The 15,198-nt window shown below is 46.5% G+C and overlaps 1 protein-coding gene across 1 annotated transcript in view; it reads left to right on the top strand.

Moving 5' to 3' along the window:
* MAP3K9 (mitogen-activated protein kinase kinase kinase 9) overlaps window positions 1–15,198 on the top strand; it is a 412,289-nt gene that overhangs the window by 113,645 nt on the left and 283,446 nt on the right. The window contains exon 3 of the mRNA XM_085627122.1: window positions 14,768–14,948. Coding sequence (XP_085483248.1) covers window positions 14,768–14,948 — 181 coding nt within the window. The remainder of the gene's footprint in view (window positions 1–14,767; window positions 14,949–15,198) is intronic.

Genomic DNA, 15,198 nt, shown 5'->3' on the forward strand with positions numbered 1-15,198 from the left:
CGGTCCTTTGTCCTACAGTAATTCGGGCCACACATAGCACTTAAAACAGGCCGATGACCAGCACCCCACCTTTTTAACCGCCTCAGCTGGTAAGCCGGCGCCCGCTACCAGCGTTGCCGCCCCAATTCTGAACGAGTGTGATGAATACCCCTTAGAATCCAGACCCAGACACACCAGCGCACGCCCAAACACCGCCCTGAATTGGTACTGCAACAGGCATTCACCCTGTTCATGTATGAATAGGGCCTGACCACTGCCTGATGGACGAATCGCCAATTATGTTTCCATCCTGGCTACCGGGCAAATCTCCTCACCAGGCGCGGGGGACAAGCGAATCGTGGCCCCCTTCCCCAACTGATCTGTCTTGGATTTCCTCAGAGACACCACCAGGCCCCTGTGGACTAACTTTGTGTCCTGCCACTGGAGCCCCCCCCGCGTGGTCTAGTTTGGAGGTCCCCACCAATTCCCCCAGCCGAAAAGCATCATAAAAAGCCAAAGTAAATGCAGCCCCAAATAAGATGCTCTCATTTTTTTGTTTAAATCTGTTTTATTATTTATTACCCACATCATTTACATACGTGTGCGAGACAATTTCCAACATTTCATCACAACCACAAATAAAGTCCTCTGATAGTGACGCTCAGTTCCCACATATGAGCTGAGAATATCCATTACGCATCCTAGTGACCTTATAGCCACCGTTCCCGGTTGAACTACATCATATGTGTCGCGTCAGCAGGGGTAAAGTCCCCAAATAAGATGCTCTCATAATAAGAAGAGCATACCGTCTGTAGTACCCCCAGAATGTCACCCAGAGTTTTTGCATCCAAAGGCCTTCTACTATCTTTTTTGACCCCTTCTAGCCTAGCCCAGCCAGACAGCGCTTTCCTTACTACAAAAGCTGTGCCGGGGTCACGTTGTCCCGCTAATTTAGCAAAGAAGCCTATCGCCGTCACATGCGCCCTGGCGTAAGATGCTGGCCTTCCCTGATCTTTTAGATCTAGTAAAAATTCGCAGAGCGCCCCTGTGGAAAAAAGGGTCGCCCGGCCTGTGCGCTTAGCAAATATCCTGTATGCTTTGAACTGTTGTTGGTAAGTTCTTCTAGTGCGATCGGTTAATGACACTCCCACCAGGCCTGCTAGGCCGGGGCTCCAATCTTCCACAGAGATTTCGGGAACACAGTCATCTGCTCCTCTGCCTGAGGGTGATACCTTCGGAAATCCTGCAACTTGGAGCGAGACAAAGCATCAGCAGCCTGATTCTGAACACCTGGAATATGTGCCGCTTTGAAAAGCAGATTGAGCTTTAAGCAAGCCAAAACTAGATGTTTTAACAACCTCAAAACATGTTTACAGGTAGCTGCCTGCCTATTGATAGCTTCTACCACCGCCATGTTGTCTGACCAAAAAATTACTGATTTGTTCTTGAAGAATCCAGCCCAAATGTCTACTGCCACTATTATAGGAAACAGTTCCCAAAAGGCTATGTTCCTGGTCAAGCCGCTGTCATGCCAAGATGCAGGCCAATCGCCCCAGCACCAGTGGGACCCCAACACTGCTCCAAAACCAATGCTGAATCCGTGAGCAAGCCCAAGTCCGTGCTGGATATTGCCGGCCCAGGTCAGATTACCTTACCATTGAAGTCACTCAGGAAACTACGCCATACTCTCAGGTCCTCCTTCACATCAGCCTGTAGTCGCATGTGATGATGCTTTTGAGTCAACCCCGCCATTGCCCGTGCAATTGACCTTGAGAAGGGGCATCCCATCGGGATGATCCTTAAGGCAGAATTCAACTGGCCCACTAGAACCTGAAGCTGATGCAGCGTGACTTTGGGTCCTGCCAGAGCAGAATCTATTGCTTGCGAGAAAGCCTGTACCTTGTCCAATGGCAGCCTGCATTTCCCCACTACTGTGTCTATCTCAATGCCCAAGAAAGACATACTAGTAGCAGGACCCACCGTCTTACTGGGGGCCAATGGCACCCCCAGCTCATCAAACATAGCTACTGGCTTGCTCAAGGCCTGGCCACACCTGCCTGATGCTGGGGGGCCCATGATCATAAAGTCATCTAGGTAGTGTACTATGTCCTTGTGCCCTGTTCTGAAGACAAACAACCACTGCAGCATAGAGCTGAACATCTCAAAGTATTTGCACGACACAGCACACCCCATTGGCATACACCTGTCATAATAAAAGTGGGAATTCAGCTGAAAACCTAGCAAATGATAATCCTCGGGGTGAACCGGCAAGAGCTGGAAAGCTGACTCAATGTCCGTCTTTGCCATGAAGGCGTTGGGCCCTAAGTCTATAGCATCGTTCACCGATGCCCCCATTGGTGCTGATAAGTTATGAATCATCCTGAACTGGCCTGGCTCCTTTTTAAGAACCACGCCCAGAGGTGAACACACAAATCCTGGCAATGGAGGCGCAGTGAACGGGCCAGCCACCCGCCCCAGCACCCTTTCCTTATCGACCTTCTGTGACACTACCATAGGGTACATGCGTGCTGACAACAGGTTATTGCAATAACCCACTGGGGGCACCCCTTGCGCTGGAATGCGGAAGCCTGTGGAGAACCCTTCATACAATGTCCTGGCTGCCTTCCTGTCAGGGTACTGACTCAGCCAGAAAATCAGCCTCCCTATGTCAACTGGCGTGGGTAGTTTACTGCTGAGGAGGTGGCTTTGACTCTCTCCCTTTTTCTTTGGACTTCTTAATACACTTAAACTCGGGATGAGAAGGGTGGCCGCAGTATGCACATGCGTGTTTGAATTGACATGCCTCTGGGGGCCAGGTACACGTTTTTTGGTTAAAAGCCCAACACATTCCTTTTTTCTCCCTGCCCCCTTGGGAAGTCTGAAAGGGCTGTTTCATGGGAGCTTTATTATTGACGCTCTCTAACCATACATTTACTTCTGTTTGGTCCCAGCCCATGTCAGGGTAATCTCCCTTGGCCCATCTAAAGTCCCTATCGTAATCCAACCAAGCTACTCCCCCATACATTGTCTGTGCCTTTAAAATCTTATTCGCATAACATATCAGGGGTATTGCTAATTCAGACTTCTTTTCCAACATTACTATGGAAAAAACATTGAAACCAAACAACCAATTAGTGATTGATTCCTCTACCCTTGGTTTCCTATCTCTGAAGGAACCTTCTTTCCCGTCCTTCTCTCTAGGCTCCACTTCCCTCCTCTTTGGTCTAATTAAGGCGAATATATCGACAAATTCCCCCTTCCAAATCTTTTCTCTCGTGTCCTGTGTAACATGTGCTGCCAATTTACCCCGCTTAGATAACACTGCATCATGACCACCAATTGCCTTTACCCCGTTATCTACTTCTTTGCTTGAACACTCCACTGCCTTACCTGGAGCAACCCCAGTTGTCAATGGTTGGGTGGGGGCCTCTTGACCCACCGCCGGAAGGGGCGTGCTCGCATCCTTTTCTTGCGCTTTGCCCAAGAGGGCCACTTGTTTATTCAATTTGCCGAGCACACTTCCCGTGCCCGTTGATGACGCCCCAGGCGCTACCGTCGCACTGCTACCTGGGTTCCCCAATGCCGGTGCGCCTAATTGTGCCAAAAGAGTTGCCACAAAAAGAGGAAGAGTGGAAGTGGAGCCAGGGTCTAAATAGCCCCCCCCCCCCCCCCCTGGCTCCACCCCTAAAGCTATCTGCTCCGGCCGGACACACGACATGAGCAACCCGGAAGTACTTCGTCCGGCCAGTAGCCAGTCAGGCTACTGGACCGGACTATGGGGGTGTGGCGCGAGTCCGGGGGGCCGGATCCTAAGAGCGCGCTCACCGAGATCTCGCGCTTGCCAGATGTGTGCGTGTGACGTGATTTTTTGGGTTTGATCAGTCTGTACCCCATGTGTCATAGCAAACCACTGAAATCCCTTCACGTTCCTTGCTATGTCCTTCGAGGGGATGTGTCCTTTGAGTCTGACCTCCTAGCACTAGGGGTAGAAAGGTAAAGTAAGTTTAGGGCTTTGGGCTCCCTGCAGTGCAGCGGGCCAGTGTCCTGCTGTGCTCAAGTCCCATTGGGGAACCGTAGGTGGCTTTACTGAAGGCCTGAGGGAAGGGCACAGGCTGCCATGTCTGCTTGTGTAACTAGTCCCGTAAATCCCTGGTACATGTGGGATAACAGTCCTGCTGTCGACTCATTCACCTGAGCGAGTGGGGTGTAAGCAGTAGCTTGGAAGTCTTTGCAGGAACTTAGTGAATGCTAAATACCCGGCCATCTTGATCTGCTTTTTTCCCTAAATGTGTGCATATGTGATTAGATTTAAAATTAGTTGCAAGTATTCTTCCCTAAGTGCTTATTCAAACATTCTCAATTCTGGTTTTCTTATGCTATGGCGCAACATATTGTATGAGAATATTCCATGTTGATTGCTTCCTCGCCAAGCTGATAGGAATCCGGGTCTGCGCGCTGATCTTGGGTCGTGTTGAAGGATTGGGCAACTGTTCATCAACCAGGTGCAAACAGGGAAGCAAGGCCGTGCAGCTGGGGAGAGTCCTTGCTTCCCCCTTGCATGTGGGGCAGAGGGCACCTGCTGCTCCTTGAGGCCAAGGCCTTCCTGCCTCTGCCACCAGACACCCTTAGATAGCTCTGGAACTGCAGAGAGAATGTCTAGACTGGGATGGTTGGAGATAACTTTGTTTTATAATTACACCAGATTGGAACAGATGAGAGCTGGTTTGGACTAGTGATATTGACAAGTGGGAGAGAGAACTACCATTATTTAAAAGGGATTGTCAACCATAAAAGACAGCTGCAGCGGTACACCCCACCTCCTAATATATCATGCACAGTAACTAGTGAACAGAAATGCACTTTAAACTTGGAAAACATTTTTATGGTGTTGGAGGTGCAACTTTCACATAGTTAGAGTCTATAGGATAGTGCCAACGTATTTTCTTCTTCAGGTTTAGTGCACTAATTACAAGTCCAAGAAGGCACTGGAATATCTGTGGAACAGGCTATCAAATTTAAAATCCTATATGGTTCCTCATACCATGAAGAGCAGCCTGGCTTCTAAAGAAGAACATAAGATGAGACTATCCAGTAGACACGAACTATGTGAAAGTTGCCTCTCCAATCATATAAATTATTTGGGAGGGAGTTGGTCAATTAATGCTTCAGAATGCCCAATCCGCGGACCAATATTCCTCTAATACTGCCATGATCCACATTGCCTCAGTATGAAAACCACATATTGCTGTGGCAATTCCTACATTGTCCCAGTATTTTTTTTTTATAAACAAATGTTATTGATTTTTGTATATAGTATATACATTCAACATGTCCCACCTAAGTAAAATCAAATACCCTAAAAGGAGTGCCCGCCTTACTTCTTCATAGGTCACACTATCCCCACCAGTTCACCCTCATTTCTATGTTTCTGCAGGCAGCCACGAAATAGGTATATGGTCTCTTCAGGTTTAGCGCACCAGTCCATTGCTGTTTGCTAGCTGGCCGTGGGGTAGGAGTGGGGTGCAGTTGGAGAGCACCAATGTCTAGCAATGTCCCTCTTAGCGATCACTGCCCCAATACCCAGTAAAGTTCCATCTTCGAGTGTTTCCCCAAAGTCGTCAACATTGTCCCAATATTTAAAAATAGTTCTGCAGTACCTGAAACCGCTTTTTGCACATATGCAAAGTACCAGGTCATGCCAGAAGCCATGGTGCCCGGGTGTGTAAAAGACCTATCATGACAGACTCCACATTTACCGTTTTTTATTGCACCATGTACATTACACTAGAATGCACACTGTCCCTTCCATCAACTGTTCTTTTTGCATTTGTCACCTCGAGTGGGACGGGTATGCCCAGGCGTGGATCCCGTGCTCTCCATGCCACTGGATTCAAGCTAGCCTGGCTGATGAGGGGTGTTACCCTGAAACCGGTCCCAGGATGCTTGTTTCCTGGCTTGGCAGTTCAGGCTGGACTGTTCCCATGGGGAACCGGGTCAGGACTGATTTGTGTATGGCTGGGTCTGAACTGGAATGGCATAGGGAGCAAAAAGAAAAAAATGTGATCAGCATTCTGTCCATCCATTGTTTTTTTTTAATCTGTTATGTACAGCACCACTGCCAGGCCCGAATCCACATGGTTCAGATATGCACAGCAACATTGGCTTGAATCGATCCACATTTCCCCAATATGACAAGCCAATTTTAATGCAAGCATTATTGTCAGCGTGAGTCCCTCTTCTGCTCACCCTCCTATGAGGGTGGAAGGAACTTTATTGGGGTTGCACACTAGAGCTGCGTGGCCCAGGCACCCAGCTCCTCATTTCCGCTGTACTTCTGATTTTACTCCTGTGAAGGAGGGGGTTGGGGGGGACGGAGGGGGGCTTCTAATTCCGCCTTGTACTTAACTCCTGCACTGTCACCTGCAGATGAAAGCAAGATCAGTGGTACTTAACATTTTGGCTACTGGGGACCCTTACTGGAAGATTTGAACTTCAAAAACGATCCGCAAAAATGCAGAATCAAGTAAGGATCGAAAAAATATGCAAATTTCGAAATAGTTTATTGCATTTATATAAACAAAAAAAATCAAAAATCGAAATTTTCATTGTAACGAAAAGGTTGAAGCTTTTCAAAATCTGGTTTTATTTCTAAAAGATGACGCAATATACTAAACTCTAGCACATCACTTTATCTTTTTTGCTCTAATGCATGCTCTCTTTTTGTCCGCACATACTAGTGCTTCACTTGAGGCCACCAATTACCCATACTAGACCCTATTTACTGTACTTGCTCTCTCCTCCCACAAATGAGGCTAAGGATGCTACCTTTATTTTTAGCCTCCAATTGTAAATTCATTCATATTTACAAAACTTTATTTTTAATTCTTCTTTTTTTATGAATATATACTTTATTATTCTGTCATTATTATTTAATTCTATAAACAATCACGGACCCCTTGATTGTGTATTGCGGACCCTGAGGGGTCTGCGGGCCACAGGTTAAGATCCGCCGTTCTAGAAGCACGCGTGTGCGCAGTACAGATTCACAGGTCACTTGTTTTTCTGACCTGGGAAGGCAAGGTACCTGCAAAAGAGTGTAGCTTTAAATCAGAGACGCAAGCACTCCACATACACAGTTATGGTCACTGGCAGGTGTCTGTGGCTACAATGGCCATGGACCCTCACAGAGTTAGATCAAGGCACCCTTTCTAGCCCGGAAAGCAGCCCCCTACCCTTCTGCCCACCAGGGGAATTCCAGAGGGACAGGCTAGTTAGTCTGAGCCAGGGAGAGGAAAGCTATAATATAAGGTCAGGGTGTTAAAGGGACAACCTTACAAAGAGACATATAACATATAGAATTATAGATGGGTAACAGTGAATTTTGGGGATGTTTTTCACCTTAACCAACCCCCACCACCTTCCCTGTATTTCTTTCCCCTCCTGCAGCTGTGCTGTCTGCATTCAGTGAAAGCAGACCAGCAATGCTGCAATGACAGGCTCTCAGAGAGCCCTGACAGCCTGGTCTGGAAGCCCTTGATGACGTAGCAGCAGTGAGTAGTGTTCAGTGCTTGATTTGTAAATGAATGAGTGTCGTTGCCCTAACCTCTGCTCAGAAGTCTGCGGCCTGCGGTGTTAAATGTAGACGCGCCCAATACCAAGGCTGCAGAATCCTGCAACCTCCTCGTGCCTCTTTAATTCTCCTTTTGTGTTGTGCCTTTCGTGTGCTCTGTAAATGTCTGATGTCGAAAAATAAGTTCTGGTCCCCTAAAATGAGTGCTGGTGGCCCCACCGGAAAGCATTCGCTCAATTTAAGCACTGGCAATTTTTGTTGGTCTATGTGCTTGGGCACCTGTATGTTTGTCGCACACTGTAACTGTAAAAGTGAGCGCCTTGAGGTCTTTGGTCAGTGTGCATGTTGTATGCACTTGTATCTGTATCGTGTGACTCTGCACGCACCATACAAAAATGAAACCTATTGTCTTTGTCATTACTCAGGGAAGCATCCCCCAGACCCTCCTGCACAGGCTCGCGCTTGCTGGTTGTGCATGGTGATTGAGTGCTGGCAGCTGGTGCTGCGTTGCTTTCAGGGCCGCTCTCAGCTCCCAGTCCGGCTCTGAGTAGATCTGTTTGCCAGAGCTGGGCTGCGCTTGCTGTCCTTGGGTAGGGCGGGTCTGCTGAGCTCATGAAGCGCACTGCTGTGATATCCGATACCGTCCCGGGAGCCCCAGCTTCATGCAGGCTCAGCTGCATTGGCCCAAGCAAACCCTGTCCGAATGCTAAGGCCCGCAAACGTGCTGCACACCGGGTGAGGCCTGTGGCGCGTGCTGCTGATCACCGAGTGAAGGCTGTGGCGCGTGGTGCTGATCACTGGGTGAGGCGGTGGTTCCCAAACTGTGTGCCGTGGCTCCCTAGGGAGCCGTGAAACCTAGCCAGGGGATCCGCGCACCTAGCATTTTAATGCATTTAAAGTTGAAGGGTTTGTTGGCTTCAGTTAAACTAATTAGACTTAAACGCATGATGTCGATGATTTGTAAGTCACATGCCTAAAGCTGTAAACGTAGTGCTTAATTGATGGCATGTCGAGGTAGATGACCTCCATATTTCACTGGATCTTCACGTTCCAACACTCCCAAAGTAAGCAGAAGATGCCTGATTTATTTTACTGCACTTGTTAATAGTTTTGTTTTTTCCAAATGCATTTTACACCAATGCAAGTTATCAGGAAAGTATAGTTGTCCTGTCTATTAAACACACTAAGTATTATTAGGTATTGACATTTGCACTTGAATCATAGATACTTCCAGTATACATTTCTTTCAGTACACACACATTTCCAGACAGGCCTGCTCTCTCCTTGAGCACAGGGTAGTAAAATACCATATACAGCATAATGCCAACATTTGGAAGCAAGAAAGAGTGGCGTTTAAAAAAAATAAAAATTCAGAGGAATTTATTTTACTTGCATTGATTTGGAGGCAATTTTAGGGAGGAGACAGCAAAGTTGAAGCTGTATGTGGTTTAAAAAATCATGAGGCACCCTGCTGAGACAGGTGTGTTGGCACGTATGACATGGGTAGAAATGGAAGTGCATGCAAATATTCTTCAAGCGCACAAACACAAACGGGCCTACATGCATTGGGGTGCTATCTAGTATTGTAAGTGGGATGAAACATTTTGAGAGGGTACTCTAAAAAAGGCATGGGCAAAGAAGTGTAACTAGGAATATTTTAATTTTATTAGAGGCGATGCCTTAGTAATATGAAACCCCCTGCGTATATGATTATAATACCTTCATTAGCTTCATCCCAATTATATTCAGGGAGAAAAATGCAAGTACTCCAGAGACCGGGCTTACATCCACCCCACCCTAAAAAAAAAAATAACGGTGGGGAGCCATGGGCAATGGCCAATGGGTTAAGGGAGCCACGGGTCAAAAAAGTTTGGGAACCACTGGGGTGAGGGATGTGGCGGGTGCTGCTGCAAACCGGGTGAGGGCTGTGGCGAGTGCTGCTGATCAGCGGGTGTGAGGGCTATACTCATGCTGCTGATCACCGGGTGAGGCCTGTGGCGCGTGCTGATGCACCCCGAGCCGCCTCTGCTTCTGGAGGGAAGTAAGGGGGCTGGTTAAGAGAAATGGGATGACTGCACGTTTCTAATAAAGCTTCAAAACAAATGGGATAACAGTCCACTAATGATTCTTCCACTCTTATTAAGTCGGTTATATTCAAGTGCCCAGAGTTTTGATTAGGACTTAAAGGTTCTTTATTATGTTTCGTTGATGCCTTCACTGCTGAGCTCAGTAGTTAAGGACTAAATTAATCTGCCCTTCCCTAAAGGAGGGGGTGTGCCCATGTAGAATAGGTCTGTGAGAGCAGGGGGTCCATCTTACATGAAAACTCTCAGTTTGAGCGCGTGCCCTGAGAGCACGGGAGCAGATGTAGCATTAAGTCAGAGCTGCCCACTTTGGAACTAGGGATCCAGGTTAGAGTCTCCGCATCGGCGCAACCTCCTGTGATTCCGGGCAAATCACTAAACCTCCCCGTGATGAAAGCATGCCCAGAATCACATCATGTTGAGTCGACCCCGAGACTCGAACCTGGATCGCAACTTCTCGTATGTTTGCAACTTTCGTAATTCACCCCCTCCATTTTGCTCCTCTAATCATAATTGAAAGATGGAAGCCAAGGTGACAAGGCCGCCATGGTAGTTACATTTGAAACCAATCAAGGGAGTCCGGTGTAGTAATTCTGGAGCATTCCCTCCCATTCCTTTATTTGTGCTCTCCCTTCCGCGCGCTTCATCAGTGCTTTCTCCATTCATTACCTTTGCCCATCCTTATCTGACGGTTAGCACCTGCAGGGCCTGCTTTATAACTACCCCCCTCTCCCACACACACTCCCAGCATCGTGTAGGTACAACATGACATTGTTGTCGAAGAGGGATATCATATTCCCATAGTCCCTTATCTGGATTACCGGTTGTTCATGGCTGCTAGTAGCTCCATAGCCAAGTTATACCGGAGAGGTTAGAGAGGGCTGCCCTGATGTGTTCTTTTGTGTATATTCCAGTTGTTTGATACAGTTTTCATAACTCTGGCCTTGGGATACATACGAGTTTCATCCACTTTAGTATGTGCCTGCCTAAGCCCATTTCTTGTAGTACAATGAGCAGGTATTCCCAATCCAGGATCTTTAATGTTCTCTCCATGTCTAAGCATAGATAGAGTGCAGTGTGATGATAAAGCTTGATGCTCTTGACATGGTTCGGGCAATCCCTCTTGGAGTGGGTGTATTGTGCCCTGATCATGCACCTCTGCGTACATAGACTGCAGTGTAGGAGCCAGAGTAGCACTAAAGGTCATTTCAAATGTGACCCAGTCGTCAGATCTTTCATCATCTGCCTGACCTCCTCGATTGTGATAGGTGTCTCAAGCTCCTCTGATTGCAGTAGGTTAAGTGTGTTCAAGCCTTTGAGTGCCTGTATACAGTGCAGACGCCTATCGAGGAGGGCGGGGTACGCTGTTGAGTTTTCTGTTGTACTATGCATTAATTTCATCAGCATAATAACTATGTGGCTGTCTGGAGATCTCAGCAACCTCTTTGTAGAGAAACAATCCTAGGCAATTCATACATTTCCCATGCTCCTGTTAGTACATGTATGATTTGCCTGTAACTGAGCTCTGCATGTGGATTCTAGCTTTAATTCTCTTATATGACGTCCTGTCTCAGGATGCCTTTCGTGATTACGAAGCGCACTCGATGAGCAGTCATTAGGCATGTGCCTCTTATGTAAACTTTAAAGGCATCCCACTCTAGGAGGTGGTCATCTGTGGCGCTGGCATTGATGGTAAAATATTGTTATATGTGTCCCTTGATCTCCTCTGCAAAGGGTAGGTCAGTTAACGAATCAGTCTGCAATATCCATGTGGGAATAGTTGTTTGTTACTTCCTCCAGGTTACATGTGCTACTAAATGGCATGATCAGACAACGCGAGGCACTCCGCTGTAGATATCCTGTCATGTCCAGTCCAGAATGCAGGCCATGCACTGCCGAATAGAACGAGTATGCATCGGCATCAGCGTGTATTGCACGCCATGGTTAGGTTAATGGCCATTTTGCAAAATGAGCGGACATGACTGTTTGAGGTAAGGGAGGGAATCAGCTGTCTTTATCTATGTCCGTGCATTTATTGTCAGCCTCCCCTCGACCTACCCACCTCATATGGCTGAGGTCTGAGCAAGAGGAGGCAATTGCACCTGCAAAACACATCTGCCTTTGAGGCATTGGAGTATATATGCTGAATACCACTAGCGGTTTGCTATCTAATAACCCTTCCACTACTACAAATCTCACCTTCAGACCAGTTTTAACTTGGTTTGCTGCAAAAGGTACACCAGCCTCTATCCATACCATCACTCCCCTATCACAGGGAGTGTATGACATTCAAAACATTTGTACCCTCCATTGATTCTGAACCCTTCATCTCTTTACCCTGGACAAATGGGTTTCCTGCAGACAACGCTCGTCTGTGTGAGGTTTTATGACACTACAACAGCGTCCATTACCATGCATGCCATTAACACACATTTTTTAATAACACATGCCTTTACCACATCATATGCCTTTTACCATGCATATGTCTTTACCACACAGGTCAGTATAATTAAGGTAGGTGTTACACACACACACACACACATATATATATATATTTTTTTTTTTTTGGGGGCGAGACCCCACAACCGCCCCTTTTTTCACTACCCTTACCATTCAATATATTTACGCACCCCTAAACCCTAATAACACCCTTACCACCCAGTACCCTTACCCTCTGCAAAACCCTAAAAATACCTTTACCAACCAATACCATTACCCTCCTTCAACCCTAAAAATACCTTTACCACTCCATACCCTTACCTACCCCTAAACCCTTGGAACGCCCTTACAACCCAATACCCCTACCCACCCCTAAGCCCTAAAAATACCCTTACCACCCAATACTCCTACCCACCCCATAACCCTAAAACACCCTTACCCACCCCTAAACTCTAAATATACCTATACCCCTACCCAGGGCTTTAAGTGGGCCGGTTCTCACCGGTGCTGAGCACCGGCAGTTTTTTAAAGGGGGCCTCGAAACGGGTCTCTCTTGGGCTCTGTTTTGTGCCCTGGCACAGGCGGTCCGTTTTTCTCCTGACTGCAGTGACAGCAGGTACATCGATGTGCGCATGCTCACACTGCTCACTTCTCAGTAGTGGAGAAGTTATAGCATGACGTCATGTCAGGTAAGTGATGTAGGGGAAGGGAAATCCTTTAAAGAGAGTTTTTTTCTCTCTGAATTTCCCTTCTCTTTTTGAAACTCGGGAGCAGCAACATTGTCGTGGTGTCACCAGGGCTTTAAGTTGAAGCTTTTTCAATATTATATACAAGCCTTAGTTGCTGCTTATTTATCTTGTGCAACTAACAACCATTGACAAAGCCAATAATCCTGACTTGTTGTAGGTATGATTGTTAATTTGTGTTTTTAAGCCCCGCCCTTAATTATATTGGCCACGCCCCTTTGAGGGACCCCCCCAGTTTTTCATCCCACTTAAAGCCCTGCCTTTACCCATCACTAAACTCCTACACAGTCCTAAACCCAAACCCTTAAATGTCAGACATACGCGCACGCGCACACACACACACACTCTCTCTCTCTCTCTCTCTCTCTCTTAGACTAACCGTAAATTAACTTTACGTGCTTGTGAAAAGGCAAAGGACCTTCGTGCTAATGACAGCGTTGTTGATGCTGTTTCCCCTGCGTGCATTCTGCTTCACTGGGCTTCTCATCTCCCTCACATTCCACCGCTCCTACCTGCAGCGGCCGCGGCTGAGGTCAGGAGCTCATATGTTCTCGCGAGAGGCATTTGTGGTCTTGTCGATCGCTTTATAAAGCCAACGTGCATGACTCTCAGTCTCTAATATGGGGATCCTGGTGTGTGGGAATAGATGTTAGGTGCTTCGAAATAGAAATATTCCTTCTGCAGTCGCGTGCACCTAAACATTCAAGCACCAAACACCAATATATCACAAAACTGTGACTTATCCCACATGGATTAATAAAGCCCCCCAGTCCGAGATAAGGAGCCTCCCTACATAGAACAGCAGAACAGCTGACCATGTCATGCCTAGGACCCCCAGACCGCCCTGGGGGCCTCAAGTGCATGCAGGGAACTCACGCTCTTGCCCAGTGGCCCTCTCCAGGTTCCTTATGCATCCCCGCCTGTGGGAGCCCGACAGCCTTAGCAGTCCTTCTGTATGCCCTATGGCAAGGTGGGTGGGAACATGTGGTATACAATTAATGTCGGTGTTAATGTTTTATTCCCTTCTATGAATGTGTGGATAAATCGTGTTGTACTCTGGTTTGGGCATTCATGTGTAATATTTTATAAATTGTTCCTCATTAAAACATTCAGGTGGAGTCACTATGCACTGCATTGTTCTTTTATTTGTTTAGCAGTTGCTGGGCAGATGGTGTGAGCACAGTGTGACCCACAGTTGCACCGTACATGCAAGGGCCATAGTACGATTAAAGCATGTGATTGGCCGACATTCTTTGCTCTACTCAGTAAGGACAGCACAGCAAAATGAAAATCCCCTGCACACAATATTGGTCGATTTACCAAATAACTGATTGTCCAGATTAATTAAAATCCCCAAAAGTCTCCTTTAGCGAAGTTCATAGAGGTGTGAACAGGCCCCTCAGTATCAGTACTTCTTTCTGAGTCACACCGGGAAAGCCCATATGATGACTTTTAAGGAACGTTTTTCCAAATATATCGACTGAAAAGTTGTAGAAGTTTTGAAGTAGAGTTCATGAAATATTCGGGGTGCTAATACCTATGAGTCACTTCCGGTTTCTGAAATTGAACTCAAATCCCCAAATAGATGATAGTCCTAGTAAAAAGAAAATACAGAAGTGATAAGATATGGTTAGAAAATGATTGTGGCGTGGGTAAGAAGCAAAAGAGAAATCTTAAAAGACAAAATCGTTAATTTTGGAAAAAGCTTATTAAACCTTAAACTTTAAATAAGGTTTTTTTAGGCAATCTGACTTTGATTTTTAATATTTATATGCTTCTCTATTGCTTAAAAGATACAAATTGAGCTTGCGCTAAACCTCTCCTAGTAAAACCCCCTTCGGTCCCAATGAAGTGATTTTCTGGAAGGGCATCTCTCCGTGGCTTGGATGAGCTACGACCATCATAATCTTGACTAATTTTATATGTTTGTTTTCTTCTTTGTATTTCAGTTCTATTACTGGAGAAGGTAGAGAATGCTGATCTGAGAAATAAAACATTGAAGATTACAGATTTTGGCCTGGCAAGAGAGTGGCATCGAACCACCAAAATGAGCGCGGCTGGGACGTACGCGTGGATGGCGCCCGAGGTGATCCGCTCCTCCATGTTCTCCAAAGGAAGTGACGTATGGAGGTATTCAGTGCATTTGGTATAAGATGCTCTAGCTGCCGGTTATTTCTGTAATACACTATAATATGTATTGTATTTGTTTTATATAGTGCAGAACATTTTAAAGAGTTCCCACTTCAAAACGCCTTATCAAAAATACACATTGTTTCCAGTTACACCTGAGTGCAGTATGTGATATAGTAGGATATAAGCTGATCTCTAGGTAGAGTTAGCAGAGCTGGTGCTAATGTTTGGGACCACAGAAACATGTAAA

This window comes from Triturus cristatus, chromosome 9 (genome assembly GCF_964204655.1).
Source record: "Triturus cristatus chromosome 9, aTriCri1.1, whole genome shotgun sequence".
Classification (NCBI taxonomy): Eukaryota; Metazoa; Chordata; class Amphibia; order Caudata; family Salamandridae; genus Triturus; species Triturus cristatus.